The sequence below is a fragment of the Mustela erminea genome, chromosome 9, assembly GCF_009829155.1.
Source record: "Mustela erminea isolate mMusErm1 chromosome 9, mMusErm1.Pri, whole genome shotgun sequence".
In the NCBI taxonomy this organism is placed as follows: domain Eukaryota; kingdom Metazoa; phylum Chordata; class Mammalia; order Carnivora; family Mustelidae; genus Mustela; species Mustela erminea.
In genome coordinates, this window is record NC_045622.1 from 28,802,972 (window position 1) to 28,829,372 (window position 26,401).

Genomic DNA, 26,401 nt, shown 5'->3' on the forward strand with positions numbered 1-26,401 from the left:
CAATATCCTCAAGACATCCCGGCCCGGGGCCCTCACCTAAAGTGTTCACAGTGACCACCTCACTGAAGGCGCTCGTTCCCAGCTTGTTCTGGGCCAGGACGCTGAACTGGTATGCTGTCTCAGGCTCCAGGGTGTCCACTAGCAACCAGTTGGGTCCCGGCGGCACTGGCAAAGACAGCCAGTCATGGGGCCCAAACTGTGCCCGCTTCATCCTGGCCAAAAGAAAGAGAGAGGATCGGGGACAAGGGGGTGGGGTGGGTTACACTGGAGACACAAGAGTACATGCAAGGTCCTCAAGGAGGTGGCAGTGGGCAGACCTGGCCTTCCCAGGTTTTAGGACAGAAAGAGGTAATGACCAAGGTGGGATGACCTACCCAACTTCGGCTGTGCCACATTGCCAGCCGCTGCTGATACCTCCTCTGCTAAGAGGAACCCTTAGGTAGAAGTGACGCCCAAGATTCTGGTCAAACCACCAAGTGCATTCTGGGAGAATCTCACCCTGGTCACAACCCTGAGAGCAGCTCTGCCTTGAGAGAGTCAGGACACACGGAACAAGGCAGGTACCATCATGGGAAGGTGAGGATGAGCAACTCAGCAATGGCAGACCCTATGGGGAAAGAACCCAGGTGACCTCAGCTGCACACCCTCTCCAGGACAGCCAAAAATGGGATGTCAAGTAACCCAGAGGGCTCACTCTGTCCAACCAGCTTTGAGTCTTCTGAGGAAGTCTAGGGTAGATGACAAAAATAACCAGGGGCTTCCCCAGTGAGGACCACAGTCCTTAAGGTCTCAATGGTTAGAACTCACATCAAGGGGAAGGTCACACTGTGCGTGGAGAACCCTGAAACTAGGAATGAAGGTTAGGCCTTGTTCTATACTGCCCACCTAACTCTCCGCAGGCACTGAGGCCGGGATCTATAGGTGCAGTGCCCCGGCATCACCACAGGGAGGAGACATCAGCCTAGGAGACTGAGACCCTGGGCAGCTTTCTGCTCGCAGCCCTGAGCTCAAGCTGTAACTTAGCGGACGCCCGCCCACCGGGTTCCCTCTCTGTTTAAAGGCTCACTACCATGAATGCTCAGAAGTTTGAGCCAAGGCAGCAGAAAGCACAGCAAGAAAGAAGCTGGTGCCAAATGTCTGAGTCAGTATTGGGAGAGTCAGGCAATCAAAATGAGAGGGAAGGAGACCTCCCCAAACTTCACAACCACCCGTACCCCCAACCCAGCCCCGGGTACCAAAGCAAGTGAGCAAAGTGTAATAAAGCGGTGCAGATGAGCAGCAGCGTGGAGCAGGACCGCAAGCAGTGAGGGAGACCCCGGTCTAGGCCCAGACCTGCCACTCGGACATCCCCGAAGTTGGCTTGGCCATGCCAAATGCACTTCCCTGAACACACAGCCACCCGGCAGCACCAAGATTCTTGCAGTGGTCCCCTGGCAGGGTTGTCAGGAGCACCCCCTTCCCCCAGGCCGCCACCGCTCCCCACCTCTGGAGGACCAGAGATAAGCGTCGGAGGATGTTCTGGTTGCAACTCAGAGAGCTCCGCATGCTCACCATCCAGATGCAGTGTGTCTCTCCAGAACTCAAAACCCCTCATGTATTCAGGACCTAGCCACCAAATCACCATGACGGGAAAGAGGGCAGCTGCCTTTCAAACTCCCTTGCTTTTGAGAAGCATACCAAGGGTTCCCCCTGAATTTCCACCAGTCGCCCTCTGCAGGGATGTTTCCTCCTTCCCAGGCTCTGGTTGAGCCTGACTGGGAATACACACCCAGATGAGGCAGGTCTGAAAAGGAGGAAGTGGGAGGACTCATCCTTCCTGCTCAAGGATGTCCCACGCTGCAGGTGGCCAGTTCCTGGCTCAGGATAGGAATATGTGGGAAGAGAAATCCTTGGGGAATGAGAAGGAGGTCAGCTATGGTTCCTCTCTCTACCTTTTCTGTGCCTCCTGACCTCAGCCTGATTTATGCATCTTTGAGATCCCTCACCTACCCTAAGGCTCAGGCAAAGATCTCAAATCACTACATCTGGCCAAATTAACAGCAGAGATAGAAACATACTAGAGACACAGGGTCCTACAGAAAATGGAAACGCTGAAGACAAGGCCAGACGGCAGACACCACTTCAAAGCAGTGTCTTCCCCAGAACCACTGGGGAAGTGACAATAAAAATTAGATTCTACACTTCTGGCTGAGCTGTTTCACAATGACCTTGAAGTCTAGGAGTCTCTTCAGACTCCAGAGGACAGAGGGACCTAAAAGCAGCATGAACGAAGGACACAAAAAGGGGTCGTGAGATAAGCTGAGGAAGAGTTGCAGAGGGCGATGGTCGCTTCAGACAACAACCTAAACTGGCATCCCAAACCTTCCAGGTTGGGAATGCAGAACGCCCCAAATCCCTCAGACACATACACCCCTCCCCCACAAGACCTAGTCACTGAGTCAACACACCTCGCTGCCTGGAGGTCTAGCAGGCGAAGAACCATATCCTTCTCATAACGTCCACCCACCCTAGGGACTGACTGAAGTCGGGGGTTGGGGGGAGGGAGAAGCAGAGAGCAAAGCATGCGGGGGTGACTCACAGAGGTCCGTACCAAACTGAGAATGTCTGCTCGAATCCTCCATCATAGCCTGGCTCCCAGGACACGTTGGCAGTTGTCATGGAGACCTGGACCCGGACACTGCCCGGGGCATGGGGGCTGGTGCCTGGAGACCAAGTGAAGTCCTCTCAGACTGAAATGAACTGGGCCCAGGGAGCTGGGCACCCACAGTGGCACTGCGCAGTAGCAAAATGCAGTGCCCCAAGTGCAGTGCTCAGGGGCGAGGGATGCTCGGAGGAGCAGACGCCCTGCGCGGTCGGGCTGTAGAAGGAAACCCGTCCCCCTGTGCCGTCCAGTCCTTCTAGCAAGACATGGCGTGAGCATCAGGAATATGGCCAAAGGGAATCCAGAACCTTTGTCACCCCAGGCCAAAGTCCTGTGCTCCCCTGGCAAACACAGAGACACTCTCCCTGAAGGTCACAGGCAAAGCCAAAAAGCCCCTGTCCTGTAAAGTTCTCTGGCCTCATGAGATAGCCATATTTCTCCCAAACATCAAAGTGAGAGGCAGCACAACACAACTGTTAAGAACTTCAACTTGGGTTCGAGTCCTGGATCCAGCACATCAGCGATGCTCGGAGAGGTGTGCGATCCACGCCAGCCTTCGTTTCAAATGGATGTACACTGGGGACTTACCAGTTCTCACCTCATAGGTTATAAATGATGGGGCACCACTTGGTATAAAGCCTAAAACTGGTGGTAAACGCTGAAAAGTGTTGGTCACTGTTACAACTGGCTGTCAGTCCCCAGAGAGGCAGGCTACAATGGTCCAAGCTGAGGTCATAGGGACACACACCTCAGGCAGAAGAAGTGGAATCATAATGCTTGGCATCCCAGGAAATGGGAACGCCAGGAACCTCCATGCCAGGCCCAGCCTATGGAGCTCAGCGCACAGGTCCCCTCCCGGATCCCCCTCATTCCGTTCTTCCAGCTCCCCTTCTAGGCCCTAGACACAAACCTCTGAGCAGTTGCTCCTGCCCACACACCTGCCCCATTTCTGAGTGGCAGTGTTGCTGGGGACATTCTGCCAGAAAAAGACCTCCCCGGGACAGGCCCCATGTCACCTTCCCTTAGGCAGGGTGTTACAGAGGGCTAGGGCTACACAGGGCAGGCTCCGGGCTCAGGGGTGGGCTGATTCAGGAAAGATGCCCAGAAAGGGTGGACAGTGCCCAGCACCCAGACCACAGCCCTCCTGCCCACAGCCCCCGTACCGATGACGGTCAGGTGGGTACTGGCAGTGATGCTGGTGACCACGTTGGTGGCGATGCACTCCCACTCCCCGTGGTCCTCCTTACTCAGGGCTCGGAACTGGAGACTCCCGCTGGGCAGGGCATTGTGCTTGCTTCTGCTGGGCTTCCCTACCTTGGCCAAAAAAGGGGGCAAAGAGGAAGGTGGGAGCGGGATGGCAAAGGAGGAACCAGGTCGACAGGGAAGAAGAGAAGCCACCAACACATCAGAAGGCCAAGAACAGGAGAACAGAACCCGAGCACTAGGCCTGCAGCCCCACCGCCCCTCCTCCAGAGGGCCCATCACTCTAGAAGTCAACCCTGCTACTCAGCACCTGGCTCTGTTAGAACAGAGCCACCACAGGTCTTGCCCATCCGCCACACTTCCCAGGAGCTCCAGAACCCAGAGGTACCTTTCTCCACGTGATGACAGGGAAAGGGTCCCCTGCAGCAGCGCAGGGAATGAGCAGCTCCCGGCCAGCCTCCTGCCTATATTCCCAGCCTGGTAGCACCGTAAAATACGGGGGATCCTAGGGAGACCACAGCAAAGCCATGAAGTCGAGGGTTTTGGGTGACCACTCCCACAGGGGCCTCTCTCAGCCCCAGGCCTCACCTTCAGGACAAGCCGTGCGGGAGCAGACTGGCCCATGGTCCCCAAGGTGTTGTAAGGCACACAGGTGTAAGTGCCAAGAGCCTCCTCTGTGGCCTCCTCAATCCGAATGGAGCCATCCTCCATCAAGGTCCAACCCAGGTTCTGCCGGAGCACAGACAGCAGAGCAGGGAGCAACGGTCAGGGGGCAGAAGCTCGGTCCTGGCCTCCACCAGGCCAGACCTCAGTTGGCAGGCCTGGGCAAAGCACCAGCCAGTCTAGGGCAGGGGCTGTCTACGTGTCCTGGGAGAATGGCAGAAGCTGCACCAGACTGCAGACCCCCCACCGGAAGCAGCTCTGCTTTCCCAGAGTTTTCTGGTGGAGAGCGGAGGGGTCCTGGCAGGGAACCAAACCCTCAGAGGCAGCATCTCAGTGGCAAGAGAGTGTATTTCACTGTGACCCCACATGCATCCCTCTAGCACCTTCTCAACCTGCAGGGGGCGGCCATCCTTGTTCCACTTGACCACGGTGGCCGGCGGCTCTGCATCCACAGGGCATCGGATATAGCCGTGAATTCCCACGGGCACGTAGATGACAGGGGGCATGTTGAGGACACGGGCTGGGTCTGCACAGGGTTCGTGTGGGGTGAGAGAGAAGAAAGGCATGAGGGAAGTCGAGGAGTGAGAAATCTTGGCAGGGGGCCAAGACCCCTCACACACCCTCAGGGTCTCATATAGATACCCTATCTCCAAGGAACTGCCCTTCACACCCACCCACCCATTCAGTAAACTCTGCATGTGTCCATGGTGCTCACAATAGTGCCAGGTGCCGGGATCGCCATGAGGAACAAGACGGACAAACCCCAGAGGCCACATCAGGCCACCCCAAAGCCTGCTCGGATCCATAACACTCCTCAAATGCTTCTACACATGGGATGAATGGCAGAACAAGCAGAACAAGGACTCTTGATGTCTGTATCTCCAGCCCCTAGACTCCAAACTTGAAGTCAACGCTTGACCACACCCTCCACCAATGGCTCCTTATCCCAAATCTCTCTTGGACGCCAAGCAGCACTCGGTCCACATCCTAAGCCAAAAGAGGAACGTCAGTTCTATGCATGAGGTGTTCAGAGGCATGACCACCGGTGGTTCTTTTCTCTCCTCTCCATTGTGCTAGTTGCCCAGCTCCACCCCCCCCCCACCGAGCCTCAGTTTCCCCTCTGTGCAGCTGGAATGCAGACTCAACCTTGGCCACAGAACAGATGAAAGGTTCTCAGGAGAGAAGCAAGAGCAGCACATCTTGTGATGTGAGTGACTCATAACCTTTCGATTCGTCCCATTCTCTCCGAGGACTACCAAGGAGAAAGATCCAGAACTTCCAGTGAGGCAGTGAGGATGAATGAGCTGGTATCTTTTAAGCATTTGGAGCTCTTCAGAGAACAGCATTACATAAATACCAGGCCGAGTTATATATTTAGACATAGCTTCCTACTTTTGTATGTAGAGTTTTTTTTTTTTCCTCCAAGATTTTCAAAGGGTTTATGAATGGGAAATACTCTGAACACTGCTTTTTAGCAGAAATAAAGATCCTTGTCTCACCCACCTGAAAATCTCACCCCCTGGATTCTCTTTGAAGGCAAGAAGGAGGTAAAAAAGGACAAGCAGGAGTGGGTGAGGGCACCGGGGACAGACAGGGAAACCACATACCCCTCTTGACCGAAAAATGGCCCAGGGCTTCGCCGATGGGGGGCTTCCTCCTGGTTAGATTCATCATTCTTCTAAAGACCACCCCTGTTGGCTTTCTCCCTCTGCCACTGCCACCTTCTTGCCCAAGTGACATAGCCAGACAAGATGCTACTACAAGCGGACTCTTCCCTTCCCCCGGCCCTTTCACATCCAGCAAGTCCTATTCAAATAGCTTCCTGACTGGCTTTTTCCCCCTGCAGGTCTGTTTGGGACAGGCCTGATGTCCTGGGTCACATCACATCACTTTTTTTGGGCCTCATAGCCCTTAAAAACTTGAGAATTCCTAATGTAGTGTGCTGAAAGCCTTTTTAGGTTGACGACCATGGAAATGGTGAAATGTTGCCTTTGTCCCCACCGGTAAAATTACTGCATCGAGAAGAAAACAATGAGAACGTGAGGTTAGCAGCTGAGCGGGGCTCAAAGGTCCAGCCAGGCTCCGTCACCCCGGCACCCATTCGACAGGAGACAAGTGCAAACACCCAGAGCTGCAGAATGGCCTCAGAGACCAGCCCCACCTCCTGGGGTCACCAACTGTTCTTCTGCTTGTTCTCACCTCAAATGCTGATCCAGCCATCTCCAGCCTGTCCTCCTTGTCCCCCTGCTGCTGCACGCCCCTGGGGGTGAGCGGCTCTCCCACACCAGCGCTCCAGTGATGGAGAGCCTGTCACCTCCAGTAACACCCCAGCGTCTTTGTTGTCTGAGTGACAGGGCCATCCACAAACCAAACGGAAGAAATTAATCCTCATTACTCATACTTCTCTCCCTTTCTCACAATGATCAGCTTGCCAGGGGGTGGGAAAGCATTGACTACGCTGACGGATTCAAGATTAGCAAACTGAATTATTGTGCTTGCACAAAAGCCCTCGATTGTGCTGGCATGAGGAGCAGCTCATCCGTGTGGATCTCTGGCAGCCCTAGAGAAGAGCAAGGAGAAAGCCAGGAGGGAGCCAGGTGTTGGCAGAACTAGATCAAGTCACCCCAGAAGAGGGTCCTGTCCCCTTCACCTCACACACCTATCCACAGTGGGGGAAGGCGGAGAGCTGACAAGAAATCTAACCCTGTGTCGGTGTCACCTCCCTCATATACCTGAGGGAAAAAAGGCACCAGAGACATCTTGCTCACGGTCCAGAGAGAGGTACTGGCTAGCACTGACTGCAAGGACAATTACTCAGGTCTGCCCATCCTTGAATCCAAACCAACTTGGCTGATGGAACAAATCAGCCAACACGTGTAGCAATGCCTGGCCCAAAAAAAGATGCCCAGCAAGTGCTAGTTTCACCTCAGTTGACCAGTCCAGGTCTCGCCCTCCTGTTGGGCTATTCCTGCTTCCTGTCATTCCTCTGCCCACGTTCCCTCAAATGACCCTCGGTCTCCTGCTGTCCTCCAGCATCCAGTCCAGCTAATGAGGCCTGTCTCTTCTGGAACCCCCACCATGTGTGGCTCTCCCTCACCCCTACTCACACTGCACAGTTAAGTATGCTGAGGCAGAGGGGGAGCGCCCCAGGCTGTTGCTAGGGACGCAGGTGTACTTCCCCGCATCCTCAGGCTTCACTCGGAAGATGATCAGGGTCCCATCAATCAAGATCCGCACTCTCAACTTCAGGTCGCTGCAAACAAACAAGAAGACAAGGAAGGGTAGGGGTTGGCATGGAGGGGAGAAGGTCTTCCAAGAGCCAGCACAGCAAGGCAGCAAGGAGTCCCCTCACCCTGCCAATAAGGCGAGAAGAGCCAGCACTTCCTCACATTCCTGGTCCCTTTCAAGGCCGCTCTGTGCAGACACTGGCCTTGCACCTGGGACAGACTGGATCACCTCTCTGTAAGCTCCCACAGCCCAAGGGCAGCCCATGGCAGCCCCTGCTCAAAGGCCTTGCACCTGGGAGGCCTGGTGGATGAGGACCACCACTGCTCCCCCTGCTCCAGGAGCGGGGATGGGGGGGGGGGCAGCATACTTACTTCTGGAAGTAGACGTTTTCATCCTGCCAATACCAGGTGTAGGTGAGGTTGCCGGGATATGCCTCTGCCCGGCAGGTGAGCAGAGCATCCTGGGATATGTTGACAGTGATGTTCTCAGGAGGGGAAACTATGAAGGGAGGCCCTGGGGAAAGAGGAAATAAACATGACCTTACCTGGTGCAGGAGGAGAGAGCAACAGCTCGGGGTCCTCCCAGGAAGTTCTGAGATGACTCAGGAAGGTGTGCCCAGAACTCTGGGAGGGAGCTGGAGGGCAGCACTGGCCCAAGAGGAACAGCATATGCTGGGCAGCTGTCCTAGATATCTTTCTAGCTGCTGCTGTGCTCAGGTCTTACTCTCCTTACAGGTCCAAGATGCAAAAGGTCCTGGGATGTGGTCACAGCGTGCCCCAGCCCCTTGAACCAGCTGCAGACACCTTTTTCGGTGTATGTGTGCCCCTCGCCTCCATGCACACAGCCTCGGTAAATCCTGGCACCCCAAGCCAGCTATCTAACCTCCCTAACACACACACACACACATCCCTTCCTGCCCATCCCTCTCTCCAGCAGAACAGAAGCAGGGCACATGCAACAGGGACAAAGGCCATCTTTTCAATCCAGAGCAAGGAGTCATCTGGCCTCTGAAGGAGCTAAGAGGCTTGTGCTGCTTATCTGCCAGAGGTCAGGAGGGCAGATGTGGAGCGAAGAGCCAGGGGGCAAGCAGAGCCAACAGCAGGTGAAATCCCAGCCCTCCCTTGAGCTGGCTTTCCGGACAGTCCACAGCTACCACCTGGCTCTCTCCTGAGAAGGCAGCTCTTCTCCAAGCTGCAGAGGGACCTCTGACCCACACTGCCACTCAACACTCCAAGTCAGAAGAAGGCAGAAAGAACATGTGTCTTAGCAGCCCCGGCAGCCTAGACAGCCACCCCCAGCCCTCGCTCTTCCTCCGGCAGGCAGTGGGTGGGAGGCAAAAGGGTGGCCGGGCTCAGCATAAAAGCACAAAGAGACCCCACCTCCCAGATGCTGCCCCCTCTGGGGCACGCTGGGGCCCTAGGCAGGGTGGACCGGCATTTCCCAGGACTGACCAGGCAGACCCTGGCTCTGCCAAATGCCCTCTGTGTTGTTTAAACGTCTGAGGTTTGGACTGAGTTCCTGTCGTTATTTATTGATGCCATCACTAATGGGGTGGGAACCTGAGAGAGGTCCCCTCCCCTGGGGAAGATGGAGGCATGGCAGGACACCATGTGGACAGAAAGAGAAACCCAAAACCCACTCAACATAGTGCCTCCCACCATCCCAGGTGATGGCCATAGCAGGCCACCATGGGGGCTCTGGCTGTGAGCCACACAATACTCAGGAGGAGCCCGACCCCACTACTCATAGGCTGTCCATCTCCCCAGCCACCCCAGCTGGGCCAGCCATGCCTAGGGCAAACCCCTCTACAGCTCAGATGGGCTGGAAGTCCCTGCAAAAGGTCCAGGGCATGAAGAGGAGAGAAACTGCTCTTACCTTGGACAAGCAGATGAGTGGTATGGACAGCCTCTCCCTGGATGCTGTATGCACGACAGGTGTAGGCACCTCTGTCCTCCCTACTGACCGATGTCACTGTCAGGCTGCCATCACTCACCTGGAGCCAAGGAGAGACAGAGCTCAGCACCCACCCTGGGGTCCCACCAGCACCACCCCCAGGTGTAGATGGACCTAGGGCTCATGCATTAGGGGGATATGGAGCCAGGCACTTCGTGTTCCATCTCCCTCCAACCAGACACCAGCCAGGCTGTGTGCTGTGCAGAGTGTTACCAGTCACGTGAAGTGGGAGGCTGCCGTGGAGAGGGAGGAGGCAAAGGAAGGGTAAGCAAGGAGGAAGAAGTACAGCAGCCCCAAAGGAGAACCACACCTACCTGGTATTTCCCACTAGCACCTAGGAGTGTCCCCTCCTTAAGCCAGGTGACAATGGGCTTGGGGTTTCCAAAAGCTGTGCAGGTCATGGTAACACTGCCACCTTCCTTGGCCTCAATGTATTGGGGGGGTGTTTCTGTAAAGGTGGGAGGAGCTGCAGAGAGACCCAGGGTGGGGTTAGCCAGCCTGCTGCCCCACGTACAGCACCCACACACACCAGGCACCACATCCGCTGTGTTCATAGATAACCCTCTGCGAAGTGCTGGGATAAATGAAGGAAGAGGGAGATGGGCAAAATCATCTGCCCATGAGTCTGACCGGGGGAGGAGAGACCTGAAGTTCAAAGTCAGCCCGGCTGGGTGCAAATTCTAAACTTCTCCTGCTGTACTTGGCTAATTCCCAAGAAACAAATGTTTGCTGAGCATCTATTACGAGGCTACTACGCTTAGCTCTAAGGACAGAGCAATCAACAAGACAGCTTTCTCACGGCCTGCACACCCTTGCCAACAGCTCCGAACAGTTCTGTGATCCTCTTTCACCTCAAGATCATCCCTGATACGCCTATTTCCTTAACCTCAGCCCAGCCAGGCCCCCCCATTTCCAGGATGTCTTCTATCTGAGCGTCATCTAGGCCTAACATAGACCACAGGCCATGGTTACAAGGAATCTTACGTTTCCAGATTCTGCAAAGAAAACCTTCCACCCTTTCTTGCGTCCAGGCAGAAAGACAGCCCACTCTGCAGGCTACTCCCTTCTCAATGCTCTTCTGATTATGCCAGGTTATCCCCACATCACGACTTGCATTGATTGGAGTTTTGACTAAAATCCCATCCTGTTTGGATAATCAGCTGTTAAGAGACTCAGCCTCATTAGTCTGAGCTGCTTGCATAGGCAATCAGGTCAATCTTAACCCGTTGGACTATCAGTGCTTTTGAAGTGACAAGGAGGGGCCCCATGGTTGAACACCAGCCCTGGGGTTCACAATGCCAGGCTGGGGCAGGACATTTTTAGCTCATCTTAAGGTACCCAAAGGTCAAGACCAAGTTAAAGTGCTAGCCTGTCACTTGTTGGGTAACCCTCGGCCTCTCTGAGTTTTACCTAAATCTGCCCCCCTCCAGGACTGAGGTGAGGAGTAAGTAAGATAGTTTGTGAAAGGGATCTTGTAATGTAAATACATGTGAAATGCTGGTTATTTTGTCATTACTCTTATCATTATCATCTCCCTGGAAACCTCTGAGGCATCCATGAGAAGCTTTGAGATGGATGTCACCTCTCCAGACAGTGCTGCCCTGAGAACCAGTCAAAGAGCTTCAGTATTTGGTCCTGCCTCCCCGACAGTCTGCCAACCTCGTCTGCTACCACATACCTCCTTCACTGTGCTCTAGGCCCACTGGCCATCTTTGTCTTCCTTGAATATGCCAAGAACGTCCAACCTCAGGGCCTTTGCATTTGCCATCCTCTCTGTACCCAGACCTCACTCCTTTGGTTCATGCAAAATTTTGCTAAAATGCCACCTCTGCCGTAAGTGGTCAACCCATCTAAGATAGCACTTCCGGTACTCTCTACCCCCTTGGACTGCTTTATTTTCTTTAAAGCAGCGATCACTGACTTTCCCTGAGAACAAAGATCTTTTCTGTAAATCCCACTGCATGCCCAGCTTTTCTCCCAGTTCCTGGCATGTAACAGAGCACACAACAAACATATGTTGAATAGATGAATGAACTTAATATACACACATACACACACCTACAAACCAACACAAATTCAAACACACGAAACTTCCCAGGAGCAAGATCATGACAAGACTGCTTTCTTCAATCATTTCCAACACCCTTTGCCTAGTTTGGGCATACAAGGGGAACTGGATATACTGAGTGAATTAAGAAGCACACTCCATCACACACGAAAAATACACAATGGACACCTGCAAGCATGGCAATCCTCATCCAACATCTAATACAATAAAAATGATGGCAAAAACCATTCCAAATCCTTATACGGAGATTCTGAAATCCCAACTTCTGAAATGGAATGTGTGCTCATCTCCAACAGAGCCCCTCTTGCCAAGTCTGCCCCTTGAAATAGAGCTAATGCAGCCTCAGACTCTATTACCTCTGGTGTCAAGCTTAAAAGAAAAGATAATAAATTAAATTACGTCCTGAAGTGACAAATTAATTACTAATTACATAATTACTTTATTATTTAGGTGCTAATCAGGAAAGTACTTTGAACAATCTCGAGTTTTCAGGAAAATAATGGTTTGACTCTCGATTATTTACAGAATTAGGTGTTAGCTTGCCAGCTGCATTTCCAGGCTTAATTCTTTTTTACAAGTGCCCTATAATTAATAGTGCAGGTTAGAAACAGGCTGGCCTCTCCTCCAAGTAATTCACTAATCTAAATCAAGACTTGGCTTGGGCTTTTTGGGTCTTTTATACGTGATAAAGGAATAATTGGGTTTGTTTCCACCCAACTGGTCTTCAGGAAAACACAGAAGGGGAATGAGACCATTTGTAATTCTAATTTTCCCTGGCCTTTCATTTTCCAAAGGTGATCTCTGTCAGAAAATGCCTGACACTAAACATTCTAGTTTGGAAGCAATGGAATGTTGGCGATCCAGACTCTTTCCTTCCATAATGGAAATATTTATGCTGGAAGGTACCCCAGAACTCGGGGTAAAAGGAGGGGGGGAAATAAAGGGAGAGCTCTCTCACCTTGAAAGGTGTCTGTTCTGTTCTCCCCATTTGGGAGGTAGGTTTCTTGGTAAGGGCCAAGTATTCTATGGTAAGCTCTGGTTCTGAAGCCTGGGGCAGAGAGGGGAGCATTCTTAGCTATTCTGCCCAACACTTCCCTATGAACGACCTGCCTGCCCTCCCTGACTGCACTGACTCTCATTTCTCTGGGCTTCCAGGCATGCTGTTCCCTCTGCCTGGACTACCCTTCTGTACCTCTCACCCCTGCGCCTGGCTAACTCCCTAGTCACATGTCTGCACAGGAGTCATTCCCTCAGAGAAGCTCTCCCTCCTTTGTTCTCCCAAAGCCCATATTGCAATTGTCCCTGGACTTGCTGCCTCTGAAAGTCTCCTTAAGAGCTAGGTCTGGGCTGGGCCCACTGCTGTATCCTCAGAGCCTGCCACAGAGAAAACATTCAAGATGTGTTTGTGTATGTGTGTTACTTCTCTTTATTTACAAGATTTACAAGGAGCACTCCAGTCTGATCTCCAAGCCCAGGGTATACACGTTACTCATGTAAATACTAAAAGCCAGGATTCCAGATGTGTTGTGAATTGACAACTACTTTCCAACTACCACAGTCCTCTGCATCTTCCAGTCTGAGGACCTTCCCGTGCTCCTGCCTCCCTGCCACTACATGCTCATCTGATTTCATCTTCTTTCTCTCCTGAGAAAGAGGCTGGCCAGCAGCTGACCCACATGTAATTAATGTTCCAGACACTGTGCAAGATGCTTTCTCACACAGCATTTCATCTGATCCTCACAACACCTCCGCAAACAGGCACCGGAAGCTGATGCTCAGAGACTTACTTGGGATCCTACAGCTATTGGATTCATGAAATGAATGCAGTGAGTTCGTGAAATAAACCAAACCTTCTCAGGGTCTTGTCCCGTGCTCATTCCACTCTGAGCAATTAGGAGTTCTCAAAGAATCAACTCCCACTCATGCATGCAGGGACATAACAGAACACACAATTTTTAACTAAATTCTACTTTGCTGTCATGTGAGCACCTACTGAGCACCTGATGTCTCAGGTCGCCGAATGGACACTGCGAGGATAACGTGAAAAGAAAAGGAGGTCCAGATTTCAGCCCAGCTTTGGAAGGGTGTTAGAGAGACAGAAACCAACGTGGGGACTCTTGGCTCAGTGTTCAGTCAGTGAAGCTTTTAGCAGCCGATTTACCTTCCTAATTATGTTTTGCTTGGGCTAATATTAAGATGAGTTTTCATTCTCGGCACACACAACAGCTGGCATCAAAAGGAGGTGACTCAAAAGCTGACTGTGTGGTGGGGACAGCCCACCGGAGACTTAAAATAAGCCTCCAGTCTCTTGGGACTAACTGACGGGAGCCAACTGCATTGAACGGGTTGGGCAGTCTGGACCAACACTGTTCTAGGACTGCCATGGCTAACAGACCAGTGCCCTGGCTAAAATAGTCTGTTCTTTCAGGACCCTGGAGAGGTTCTCAAGCCATGGAACATGGCCTGACTCCTATGGGAGGAATAATCCAACCCCACAAGACAGGGCAGACAGAGTTGTTCTTCAGAGCAGATCGATACCATCAGAAGCTTCCAAGCCAGGAATGACATCAATTTCTCTCTCCCACCCACAGCATCTATAGTCACAGACATCACAACCATAAGGACCCAAGCTGTGTGTGGCACATCCAAAGCATATATGCCACTTCTCCAGATTTTTCTCCATGGTTCCAGCTTCTTCTGGCTCCTCCAGAGTATCTCCTCCCAAGTACGGACTCCCAGGGACACAAAAGAGACTCTCCATCTGGGGACACACAGAAGGTCCAGTGCCTGATGTGGTCACAGCCTCAGAACCAGACTGCAGCCTTCACCAGCACTGGGAACTGGGCCAGCTCGCCTGAGGCCTCTGCAAACACTTGAAAAGCATCAACATACAGTGCCAATTCACTTCATGTGAGCTATCAACACCTGATAGCCATTAAAACGGTTACTCTTCACAGGATCCTTACATTTCCTTACATTACTGGGACAGTAAACCCAGTACAAGCAGGGACTGTGTCTGGGCTTCGTCACCACTGTTTTCCCATCACCAGTGTGGAAGAGGCACACAACAGACCCTCACTGCATGTCACTCAAATGAACATATTTAACAAGGAACCAAAATATTCATCTCAAAAGGAAAACTGTCATGGTGGAACTCCAGGAATCCCACTAGAGTGGGAAGGCATTTCCTGGGCTAGCAGGGTCTTCCCAAGGCTGAGAAATGGAGCCAGCAGATACAAATTTGGCCTCCACAAAGCCTTAACCCTCCTGGTTTCAAGAACCAGATTCTGACCTCCCTGTAAGGAGCTCTGATGCCAACACCCGCAGCAAACCCTGCCTCATGCCTGAGGGGCTGCACCTCCCATGTACCTCCACTGACCCCAGAAGCTCTAGGGAGACAACTGAGGGAGAAGCAAGAGGTGGGAACTGCTAACTCAATGGGGCCCAGCCCTGCTGACTCCTCTTTGCAGCAGAGATTTGGAGCAGGGATACGGTAGTCAGGAAAGAGGCTTTCCCCAAAGCAGGTCCTTGGGGTGTAGCCTTCCAGGTGGCTCCCCACCCACCCGTCCCCAGGAGTGAGCCCCATACGCACCGTTGATGGTGAGATGGACCCAGCTGCCGTTGTGAAAGGTGTCATACTGCTGGTCCAGCATGAGCACTTTGCACTCGTACCAGCCCTGGTCCTCAGAGCGGACCTGTTCCAGCCGTAAGGATGCTTTATCATGAAGGCTTGCCCGGCCTGCAGGAAGACAGTGGGCAAAAGCCCAGGAGGCCGTCAGGGTGGGGTGAGCAGCACAACACCCACCAAAGGCAGAGGACCCATTGTAACCTTCGGACCATTTCCCATGGCATGGCCCCAAAGTAACAGCCGGCACCAACCCCAGGCAGCAGGTGGCAAAGGGAAAGGTGCACAGCCCAGCCATGGAGCCATTCTCCCAGCCTCAGCTGGCCCCACCCAGCTGTAGCTGTAACTCTGGGTTTGGCACTGGGAAGAGCTTCAGTCCCTTGGAATACTCCTGTCCTGCTACAGATCTCTTGGGACAAAGGAAAGGCATGAGGGACGAAAGAGGGTGGGAGGAAGCAAGAGAGGGAACAAAGGTACAAACAGAAGAGGGTGAGGTAAGGGACCCCAGAGCAGACTCCTGAACCTCATTTCAGGTTGCGTGACATCCCTCTCCCTGCTGGGTCCTCACCCCCTGCACCTGTCTGCCAGGCTTTCCTATGATAAAGCAGAGGGAGGGCACGCAGGGACCAGAGTGGTGGGGTCCCCTCCCAGTCCTGCTGCCCAGGCCGGACAGACTGCTCATCTAGCCAGAGCCCATTGTCCCCAAGAGCTGAGACACTAGGGCCCATAAGCCGGAGAATGAGGATAGGACTGGCAAGCAGAGCAAAGCCCCTCCCCCCGCCAGCTACTCTCCTGAACGCCATCCTCTTCCCCCATTAGGAAGCCATATTTGTCTCATTCATGGTGATGTAAGGTAAGACATGCAACAGGAGCCAAGCGGAATGGGAGTCCAGGATGAGGAGCAGCCCTCAGGGCCTGCCCCTCCCTCACCCAGCACCTTAGCTCACCCCTCACTCCAATGTCACCACAGTCTCTTTTTTCATCCTGTCTCAATACTGGCAATCTGCCTAAAGACCAGAATGTCAAAACCAACCGCAACCAAAAAGAGAATAAGAGGTCCAAGAGGGAGAGAGAGAGAAATGGAACTTTCTGGGAGAAATGCAATTCAGACCTCAGGAGCCAGAAGTAAAGATAAAAGCAAGGTCTGCCAGCTTCCTGCCTTCCTTTGAAAATCCCAGCACACACATGCATTCATGCACACACACACACATGCTCACACTCACGTTTACATAAGCACACTCACACACATACACACCCCACACTCTTCTTCCTCCAGCCAGGCAGGCTGGTGGTCAGGCACTGGCAGTGACTCAGAGCGAGGCCCCTGCTGGCAGGAGCAACTGCAGAGCAAGACACCCAGGATGCCCTGAGGAGGGAGGCTGGCATGGCAGAGGAGGCAGAAAGCAGGTGCCCACCGCTATGGCACGAACTAGCCCCCAATGTTTGCTTCCGCTCAGGGATGGGATGAGGCCCCAACTTCAGAGCCAGAGGCAGGGAGTGGGCCAAGGCAGACACAGCAAACTCCACAGCTGCAGCCAGCATGCCTGGCCAAGGGCAGCAGGGCTCTGACTCAGCTTCTTCCTGCACAGAGCTGCCCTTCAGCACAGCCCTACTGTCCCATGGTGGGCTCTGTAGGCTTCCCTGTCCTTACCACTGCTCCTGTCCCTGCACATCCCTAACTGTGCTGTGATCTTTGTGTCTGCATCACCTCGTCCCTCTCCTCCCCACCACTTAATTAAAACCTCCCGAAGTCCGAAGGATGGAAGGAAAGAGGCAGAGACTGTGCAGCACAGATAACAGACCAGTTGTAAAAAGATAAGTGGCAACAGAGAAATAGGCAGGAGGAACAGTGATCATGACCACTGAGAGAGAAGGCCAGCTGTGTTAAAACCGGGAGAAGAGATGGTAGGGTGGGGCAGGGGAGCCCCTGCAGCCTAGACCTTACCTGCATACTCAGGGTCCACATGAGGTGGATAGTAGCCAAACTTGATGAAGATAGGGATGGGCACCCCAAACTTGAACCACTCCACGACATAGGGCGGGGGCTGTCCCGTCACCGGATGAATCACGTCGCATCGCAGGACCACACTCTCACCGGCTCTTGCGGTCACAAACTCGGGCTCCTCTCGTAGGCCGTGGGCAGCTAGTGGGTCAGCAAAGTCGGGATGCACAAAGGGAGGTGACAAGGAGATCCTGACCCAGCAGCCCAAGAGGGAGCCCTCTGCCCATCCACTCCCATTCCCAAGGGCAGCTGGCCACCCAGCCATCCTCCTGAAAAGGAACTCAGTCACTCCCCAGAGGGTCCACAGTGCACCCTGAACCCCTTTCTCCCCCCTCCCTACTCATATCTCCACAGCCCTGGGGGCCCCAGGAATCCATGAACCTGAGGTGGGGAAGAAAGGGGGAAGAGAAGGAAGCAGTTCTTTCCAGTCCTGCAAGCCAAATCTTCCCTCCCCAAATCCCAAAGAGCACAGCCGTAACCATATCATCCCCCACTGCACAGCCCCGCCCCCGCCCTCAGTTCTAAGAGGTCTAGCTACTGAGATAGTGGAGGGGGTCTCCACTTCGTTGTGGAGACCCACAGCCTGGGCTACAGGGGCCTGCTGTAGCCGAGAGTATAAATATGGAATCTCTTCCTGTACTGGATGCTTCCTACCAGAGCCTGGTAGGAACCGCAGAGCCAGCCTCCTCCTACGCCCCACCCCCAGCTCAGCCTGATGTTCGCAGCACAAAACAAGAGTACTCCATACAGGAGCAGGGGAATCCCTAACAAGCTGAGCAGAGGCTGCTCATGGCAACACCGGAGGGAAAACCCCACAGGCCTGACTGGCCTCTCCAGGCCCCTCCTCTCTTGCCCCACTGCACCTGCTGCAGAAAGGGGAGCAGGAGGGGCCTCTAGCCCTCCAATTTTTAAACCCCAGACATCACCACTAGGATAGCAGGATGTTGGGACAGAGCGGGGCCCTTGGGACTGCTGAGCTCAGCCAGCTAAGGGGAAATCATCCCACCTTTGGCAGAGATAAAACATACAGCTGGATAGGGTGCACCCATCCTCTTGGCATCGGGAGGGCAACATGGAGAGAGACTCACCCCCACCCCCACCCCCAAGCTGGAGGACACAGAGGACAGATTAACCCAGGCAGGGCTTCTCTAGCCTGGCAGCCTCCTCCTGAGCCCCTACAGGAGGCGTGCCATCCCCACCTTCAGCCTGAAACTGTTCCCTCCCACACAAGGACTCCATGCCCACAAAGTCACCTTGTCCAGCTTGTTTCCCAGTGAAAGGGACAGCCTGGAGAAGCCTCTCTCTCAGCGTTCCCTCACACTACCCAACACAACTCCGGACTAGACCACAGCTCTCCCCATCCAAACTCACCTCCCTTCCCAGTCCCTGCTGGGCCCCTCCAGGCAGCACCAAGGACAGCAGCTGCTCTACTAGAGGCGCAAAGCCAAGAGCTGAAGGGTCCTCCCACCACAGAAAATATGCCCGGAAGAATAGCACCTGCCTGTCCTTCTATCCCTGTCTGTCTGCCTATCTGTTGTGGTGCCTCTGCATCTGACTCTGACTGCATCTCGGACCCCTGTGTGCTCCCGCCCATCTCCTTCTCTCATCTCTCTCTTTTCCTTCATGCCCCTGCATCTCTGGCTCCTTCTACGTGTCTGTCTCTCTGATTCCTCCTGTGTCTCTCTGGCTCTGAGACAGAAGTCGCTCTCCTACTCCTTTTCCATGTCTCTCTGCGCCACTCTGTCTCTCTTCCAGTCTCTGTCTCTGTCTTTTCCTCTTTAGCTCTCACTCTATGTGAATGCTTCCACTTGTCAGTCTTTCTCAGTTTTCTTGTCTCTATCAGTATGTGTGTCTGTGTGTGTGCACTGGGGGAAATATGTGGATTTCCCTTGCCTATGCACCGAGAAGGGGTTTTGCCAGCATGCCTGTGTGGAGGGACCTCTGTGTGCTTACGTTTCTGTGTTTGCATTTCTCTCCATGTCTGCCTACATGCTGTCTGTTCATCTCTGTGTCTCTCCTTCTCTCCCTCCCATCCCCCTTTCCCTCTCCTCCCTAAGTTGCGGAAGGAGGAGGAGGCAAGCTCTTCTAGAAGCTGATTGGCTACTGGTGACATCACTGTTTTCTAGAGAAAGAGCTAAGATCACAGAGTATTTTTGGAGCAGAGCAGAGTGTTGCACTCACCTGCCTGAGGCCCCAGCAGGTTTCCCAATTCCCCCACCCCCAACCTTGCTTCAGGCTAGGTCTGAATTCCAACCCCTCAGGGAAAGCAAGGAGAGAGCTCAGCTGCAGCTGGCCCCTCCCCCATAACCCCAGGGGTACCTAGAGAGGGACAGAGCCTGCCTCCCAGCCTCCAGGAGCACAAAGGCTGATCCTGGACTCAGAATGGGCAAACAGCGGGCACCATGAGCGAGCAGGGGGAGCAACGTGTGTATGCATGTGAGAGTCTGTGTGCATGCGAGTAGCTCTTGGTGAAAGGATGTATGAGTGTGTATGAGTGTAATATGTGCATATGTGTAGCTCTTAGCAAAAGGACAAGGATGAGTGTGTATGTGGCAGAATGTATATGTGCATGTGTGAGTATGTATATGTGTGTATGTGACTGTGTGCATGCATATGTGAATGTGTGTCACGCAGAATTTCCAGGAGGTGAAATACAGGAGCCTAGGGAAGAGGAAGGAGTTATTCCAGGGCCTGGTTACTGGGTGTGGGGGAAGCATGGGGGAGACAGGCTGTCCACAGCAGGGAGCTTCTTCCCCAGGGGCTATAGCACCCCAAAGCCCAAGGCAAGAGGAAGAAGCTGTGAGGAAAAGGCCAGCACTGCTGAGCAGGCAGCTGCCCACCTTCAGCAGCAAAGCTTGACTCTGTAGCTCCCCAGCTCCCGGGGTTCAGGGCTCTGGGGGGCAATGCCAGGAGGTGGGTCGGCTTTGAAATGGGTCCCTACAATGCCTGCTGCTCAGTGCTGCCTCATTCTCACCGCATGGCAATGAGGCAGCCTCTTTCACACCTCCCCCAGCACTGGTGTTGGCTCCAGGTTTCCACCCCCACCCCCTAGCTGGCCCCTGGGCTCAGGACTGAGCACCCAACCCAAGGTCGGCCCTCTTGAGCCAGTCAACCCCACCCCTCCTCTGTGTAAGGACCCTTTCAACCAAGGACAGGCAACAGAAGAGGGGACTGCATCACAAAGATTCTAACCAAGGCAAAAAGAGAGGGTGTTTCCTAAGAAGAAAGTAGAGGGGTGAGAGCCCCTCTCGGTCCAAACCTCCTGGTTTTCGGAACCCTAAAATATTGTGTTTTAAGATTATATTTATTCAAGAGAGAGAAAGAGCAAGAGTGAGACCACAAGCAGGAGCAGCAGAGGGAGAGGAAGAAGCTCCCTGCTGATCCCAGGGCTCCATCCCAGGACCCAAGACCAAGACCTCAGTCAAAGGCAGATGCTTCACTGACTGAGCCATCTAGGTGCCCCTGAATCCTAAAATATTCATCAGCTTCCTCAGTTCTTCAACACACACGCACACACACTCGTCACCTACAAGCACTTCTTCCTAAGCCTGATCTTTTCTGAGCCAAAGCATGTCTAATAAAACACATTCCCCAGAAAAGCTCAAAGCAAGAAAGAAAAAGTAAACAAGCAGGCAGTAAAAAGGGAAGAGGGGCTTGGTGGAGCAGAGATAAACTCTGACCCAGGAGGACACCAAACCCAAATCGAGGAGTGAAAGACTCAAGAAAGGAAGGAGAGAGAGGCAGGGATGAGTACAGTGCAAACTGGACACAGGCAGAACCCAGCCCAGGGCAGGAGAGAGAACTCTGGGGCACAGGGGACACAGAGACACAGGCCTTCAAAGGACCCCAGAACCAGGAAGGGGGCAGAATGGAGGGGATTCCTTCAGGGAGCAAGTGGACTTCTCCCCAGCAGGACTGACTGGAGTAACTGCCCACCAGTTCTGAAGGGAGCAAGAAGGAGGGAGGGAGAGAGGAAGGGAGAGGGGGAGGGAGGAGGGGAAGGGAAGGACTGATAGTGACCTGGGTGAGGACGGGCTGCGAGAGGGCTGACACCCCCAGGCCCCTTCCCCACCAAAGAAGCCTACAGCAGTCCCTAGAGATGAGGCTCCAACCTCAAAGAGGAAACCGGCATCTGCAGGGGTGAGGGCGGCATCTGCAGGGGTGAGGGCGGCATCTGCAGGGGTGAGGGCGGCAGGAGGCCTGAGGTGCCCTGGATTCTGCATACCCGTTTTAGAGGAGGCAAGAAACAGCAGTCCCCTGAGCAGAGCAAATCTGCATTTTGGGGCTCTGCCCAACCCACTCTGGATTTGTTTTACCAGGATAGGGAAGAGAAAGCAGGAGAGCAAAGAACGAGGTAGCCCCTGCTGTCTGGCTGACCTTTTGGGAAGCCCATAGGGTACAAATCCCCTGCTCTCTATGCCAGGTGGTGCCCGGTGGGCAGCCAAGTTCAGGCTGCCATTGGATCCCTCGTGGGCATAGAACCATGAAGATCCAGGCCCTGGCACGGATCAGTGTGCCTGACACTCACAGCCTAGGGCTCTTCCACCAGGGCAGGGCTGCAGGAGGAAGGGCACCTGAGAATGAGAAACACTCTAAATGCCTGAGAAGGTCTAAGATCCTGTGGAGGAAGAGCTTTGGCTGTCAGGCAACCCAACCTCCCCTAAACAGCTACCACATACCAGGCTCGGGGCCGGGCGGGCACGTAACACAAATTTCCCGTAATACTCACAATGCCCACCTGACAGAACTACTACCAGCTCATCTTCACAAATGAGCAAACTGGGAGGCTACCTGGCTCAGCAGTCACTCGGGGACAGGTGGGGGAGTCAGGGTCCAGCTGCCATGTCCCCTTTATGCCCACATTCAGGGATACCATCCTGCCGGACCACAGGCCCAGGCACTAAGGCCTCTCCAGCACTGCACTCCAGACACAGCGCCCTGCCCCTCTCCTCCCTGAGTCAGAGGGCAGTCCCTCCCCACGGCACACTCTGCTCAGTCCTCCACCAGAGAAGGAAGATACAGTGGACCTGCTGTGGGACGCAGCTGGTGCTCTCTGGCTGGTTCTGGGCTCAGCATCACTCTGCAGTCTCTGGCTAGGTCTGGTAGTGGCTGTGGTAAGGGAAAACCTCGGGGTGAGCAGCAGCCTCCATGATTCATGAGCACAAGTCCTTACTGCAGCCTCCTGTTCTAGTTCCTCCTCCTCCTCCTCCCCCTCCTCCGCCCCTTCCTCCGCCCCCTCCTCCTCTAGGTCCCACTCCTCCGCCCCCTCCTCCTCCTCATCCCCCTCCCCCTCCTCCTCTGGGCACCAGACTCCCAAACCACAGGCCTGTTGTCTAATAATACCAGCGACAGCCACCGCCACCTCCATCTGCCAGCCTAAAAATAATCCCTGCTGAGTCCAAAAAAGGCACAGCCCCCAATAGTCCCCCAATCGCTCCTCCCCAACAAGCCAGGAGGCTCCAGGAGATTCCAGGAAGCCCGGGACTCAGGCTTCCAGGGAGCCTCCCACAGCAGTACACACCCAGAGGGATGGCCTGAGGAAGGCAGAGGACAGACTCCCTACTGCCCAGAGCAACGAACACTACAAGTGTGTGATGGACACAGGACCAAAACATCTGGCCATGTCCTTGTTCCTTCCAGAAGGCAGGTGAACTAGCGGTCATCTGGCCATCATTCTGCCTCCAGCAAGGGCCCCCATATTCAGCCTAGGCAGGCTCTCAGAAAAGTCCTTCCATGGTCTCCCCATCAGTGTCCTCACAGCCCTTTTGGGTCCCACTCCCCATCAAACCTCTCAGGGTGGGAAATTGGAGTTCAGGTGAGCCCAGATGGGCCCTAACCAGGAAAGCTTCCCATCTTTCAAAGAGCAAGGCACTGGGGAGGGAGGGGCAGGAATTGCAGGCCTCCTTCCTCCTGTGGGTGCCTCTCCTTCCTAACCCTCTTGGCTGGGCTCCCCTCAGCAGCCCACGAGGCAGCGATGCTATTAGCAACCTTAATTTGCTCTCAGCTAGATTGTATTTCCAAGAGCCTTTTCCCCATGAGCCACTGACAGGAAGCAGTCAGTAATTCAACCTCCGCTCTGCTCCTTTAATGGCTCCTCGGCAGAAAGGCAGAGCCACACCCCACCCCCACACCCCACCACGCGGTGGAGGCTTGCACCCTGCACACTCACGCATGGCCAAGTGCACGCGTGTACTCCAGAGCCAGCAGGCAGGCAGGCCCAGACAGGTGAGGGCACTGTGGGCTCTGCCTGCACCAGGCACCCTCCTCTCCTCAGGTAAGACAAGATAGGGAAGTAGGAAACGGGAAGCTCCCATATATACTCACAGTGAAGCACCAGCATTCTCTACACTGAAGCCAGAAAATGAGGACAGAGGCTCACCTCAAACAATTTGTGAAGGCGAGCCTGTGTGCAAGCTATCTGCCACCGACCTTCTGGGTGGGTGGGTGCCTGTGACCAGAAGGGTGGTGAGGACCTGGGGATACGACAGACTGAGGGACTGTCCCAGTCCCCTCTCTTCTCAGAAGGACAGTTAGGCTGGCTGGCACCCCCTCCAAGCTTTGGCTCACATGGAATTGTTCTCCAAAACCCTTACAGAGGCCCTGTCTCTGCTCACCAGTCTCCTGCTTATTCACGCAAGAGAGAACAGAAAAGCAGGAAAATTCCTAAGAAAAATAGGTCAGCTGCCTCGGGCAGACCGAGCTGGCACCCGTGGGCAGTGCCCCAGAGGGGGCCAGGCTATAAGCTGCCTCTGCAGCCCCAGCACCCTCTCCCATCTCCCCAGGGATCCAGCCACTTCTCTACTCTAGAGTGCACTGGGTTAACAGGGAACTGATGCCAGAGCCCACTGTAGCAAGACAGGCCCATTTTCTATGTACCCCGGAGCTCTGCCTGGCTTTGTCCCCCCCCTCCCCCACCCTTTAGGCTTCCTCTCAGGACCTCAGGTATCTTTCAATCCTGCCCTTGGGCTGAGCCTCCAACTTCGAAAACTTCTGGGCTGCCTAGATTCAGGTGCAAAGCGGGGGGATGAGGAAAGTCAGGTGTCTGCTCCGAGTGCAGTCTCACTGCCAACCACAGCACTTGGAGGGGAGTGGCTCCCCACGTCGTGCCTGGAGCCTAACTGTCCCCCTGCCCTCCTGCATTCTACACATATGCGTGCAAACACACAAGTAAACACATACACACACATAAGGGTATATACACACACACATGCACACATATAAGCACAGGCATGTATACACACATGTGCAAACGTGCACACCTATACAGGCATGTGCACACATCTGTAGACAGCTCACACCAATTACAGCTCCTTTCATAATTCAGACCGATCCTTCATAAAAGCTGCTTAACCCATCCTAGGCAGCAGACAGAAGGAAACGGCCCCCTGAGACCCTAGGCCCCAGCCTGAAAAGGTCACAGGATGTGTCTGGGGAGGGAGGAGACTTTCAAGGGGAACACAAGTGTGTTAAATCTCAGGCCCAGCCCCCTTATCTCCCCACCACACCACCTCCCTCTTTATCTCCCTGCCCTCACACACAGCGCCCCCCACCCCTGCCCCCAGCACACAGGAAGGCTGGGAGAGAGGAGCAAGCAGCCAGCAGGGCTGAGAAAGACAGGGCCAAGGGAGAAGACAGAGCAGCAGGCCAGACTCTGAGAGCTGAACCCTATCTGGGGTGCATCAGGAGAGCAGTGCCAGGAGCCAGGAAAGAGGGAGGAGCAGAGAGATTCTGAGTTGCAGCATCTCCCCAGCTAGGCAGCCTCTGCTCCTTGGGTAACCAGATCCCAACTTTCTGTCTCAGAGCCACAAACATGAAACCACCCAGCTCTGGGACCTGCCTACTCCAAGTCTGGCGCATGTTGGGCCTCGGGCCAGGAGCTGAAAGCTGATTCTTCCCACTGCCCCTCTGCCATGCCCTTTCCGACACATCCCGTCCTCAGCTTCTCCCAGGATGCATGCTGCCAGACACACCCCCGCCTTTGGTGTGTGTGCAGGGGACACACACACACATACCACTTGGCCACTTGCTGAGCAGAGTCCTTCTTTGCTGATGGACTGCCCATGGGATCTTGCTAGCAGCCTCCTCATCTACACCTCCTCCTTCCCATCTTCATCGGCAAAGGGAAAAACGGAGGGTCAAGGCCAGGCTGAGAGTAGAGGGCACTCTACCAGCAGGATCTGAGTCAGAACCCTTCTTGGTTTGGGTACACTATAGTCAGGGATAATCCAACCAAAGACTCTGTGGTGGACAGGAGGCAGCCTTGGGAATAAAGACCCAGACTTCTCCTCTATGCCAGGCCCAGGGTCATCCCAGCAGGGCCCAGGGTCCTCCCCCAAGCTTGCTCAGTCTGGGATGCTGAGTCTCCAGTTACCATCTCCCAGAATCCAGATACCTATCTTCTCCATACCCTCCCCAACCTCTCCACTGACCTTTATCACCTTCCAGACACACATGATCAGAGTCAAAAGGAGAGCCCATCCCTAACTCTGTCCCAACCTGACACTGCCTAAGAGCCCATTCCTTTTTAACCCTCTGATAGAGCAACCCCTGCTTCAGCAAAACCCTAAAGGTGGCATCTTCAAGTCCCTCCCTCGCAGGAATCTCCCCCAGAAGTTCCTCTGCCAGTCAGAGAACAGCTGAGCTCTCACAAAGAGCCAGCATTTGAACAGTGGCTGGTATTTCCCATGTGAGCAAAACCCTGCCACACAGGTCTCCCCTCCCTCCCTCCAGGTGCTGCAATGCTATGACCTGTGTGCCTCCTGGGTTTCCTGCATCCTTCCCACAAGCCTCTGGCCACTGACAAAACTCCCAGTTCTACAGATCTTTGAAAGGATTTCCAAGCAGTCCTGAGGTCTGCACACCCTCTGCTAACCTCCTTGGGATTCAGAGGAACAAGACGTTCTCCCCAGACAAGGTCAGCCTGCGAAAGGGTACTTGGTTCCTGACAGGGTCAGCCTTCTGAGCTTCCCTCAAGACATTTCTAGCTCCCAATGCTCTGAATGGTCCAAGGGAAAGAAA

At 54.1% G+C, this 26,401-nt stretch overlaps 1 protein-coding gene across 10 annotated transcripts in view; it reads right to left on the reverse strand.

The window, feature by feature from the left end:
- IGSF9B (immunoglobulin superfamily member 9B) overlaps positions 1-26,401 on the reverse strand; it is a 56,289-nt gene that overhangs the window by 27,322 nt on the left and 2,566 nt on the right. For 3 of the 10 annotated variants that reach the window (XM_032358270.1, XM_032358277.1, XM_032358278.1), the window contains exons 1-13: positions 18,755-19,660; positions 17,327-17,524; positions 15,349-15,495; positions 10,003-10,154; positions 9,611-9,728; positions 8,107-8,248; positions 7,615-7,760; positions 4,891-5,033; positions 4,433-4,573; positions 4,233-4,349; positions 3,805-3,955; positions 2,579-2,702; positions 37-212 (exon numbers count right to left, since the gene is read on the reverse strand). In XM_032358270.1, coding sequence (XP_032214161.1) covers positions 37-212; positions 2,579-2,702; positions 3,805-3,955; positions 4,233-4,349; positions 4,433-4,573; positions 4,891-5,033; positions 7,615-7,760; positions 8,107-8,248; positions 9,611-9,728; positions 10,003-10,154; positions 15,349-15,495; positions 17,327-17,524; positions 18,755-18,977 — 1,978 coding nt within the window. In that variant the 5' untranslated portion in view covers positions 18,978-19,660. Of the gene's footprint in view, positions 1-36; positions 213-2,578; positions 2,703-3,804; positions 3,956-4,232; positions 4,350-4,432; positions 4,574-4,890; positions 5,034-7,614; positions 7,761-8,106; positions 8,249-9,610; positions 9,729-10,002; positions 10,155-15,348; positions 15,496-17,326; positions 17,525-18,754; positions 19,664-26,401 lie in introns of those variants that run through there. The other 7 variants (XM_032358274.1, XM_032358275.1, XM_032358271.1 and 4 more) reach the window with 6 other exon arrangements.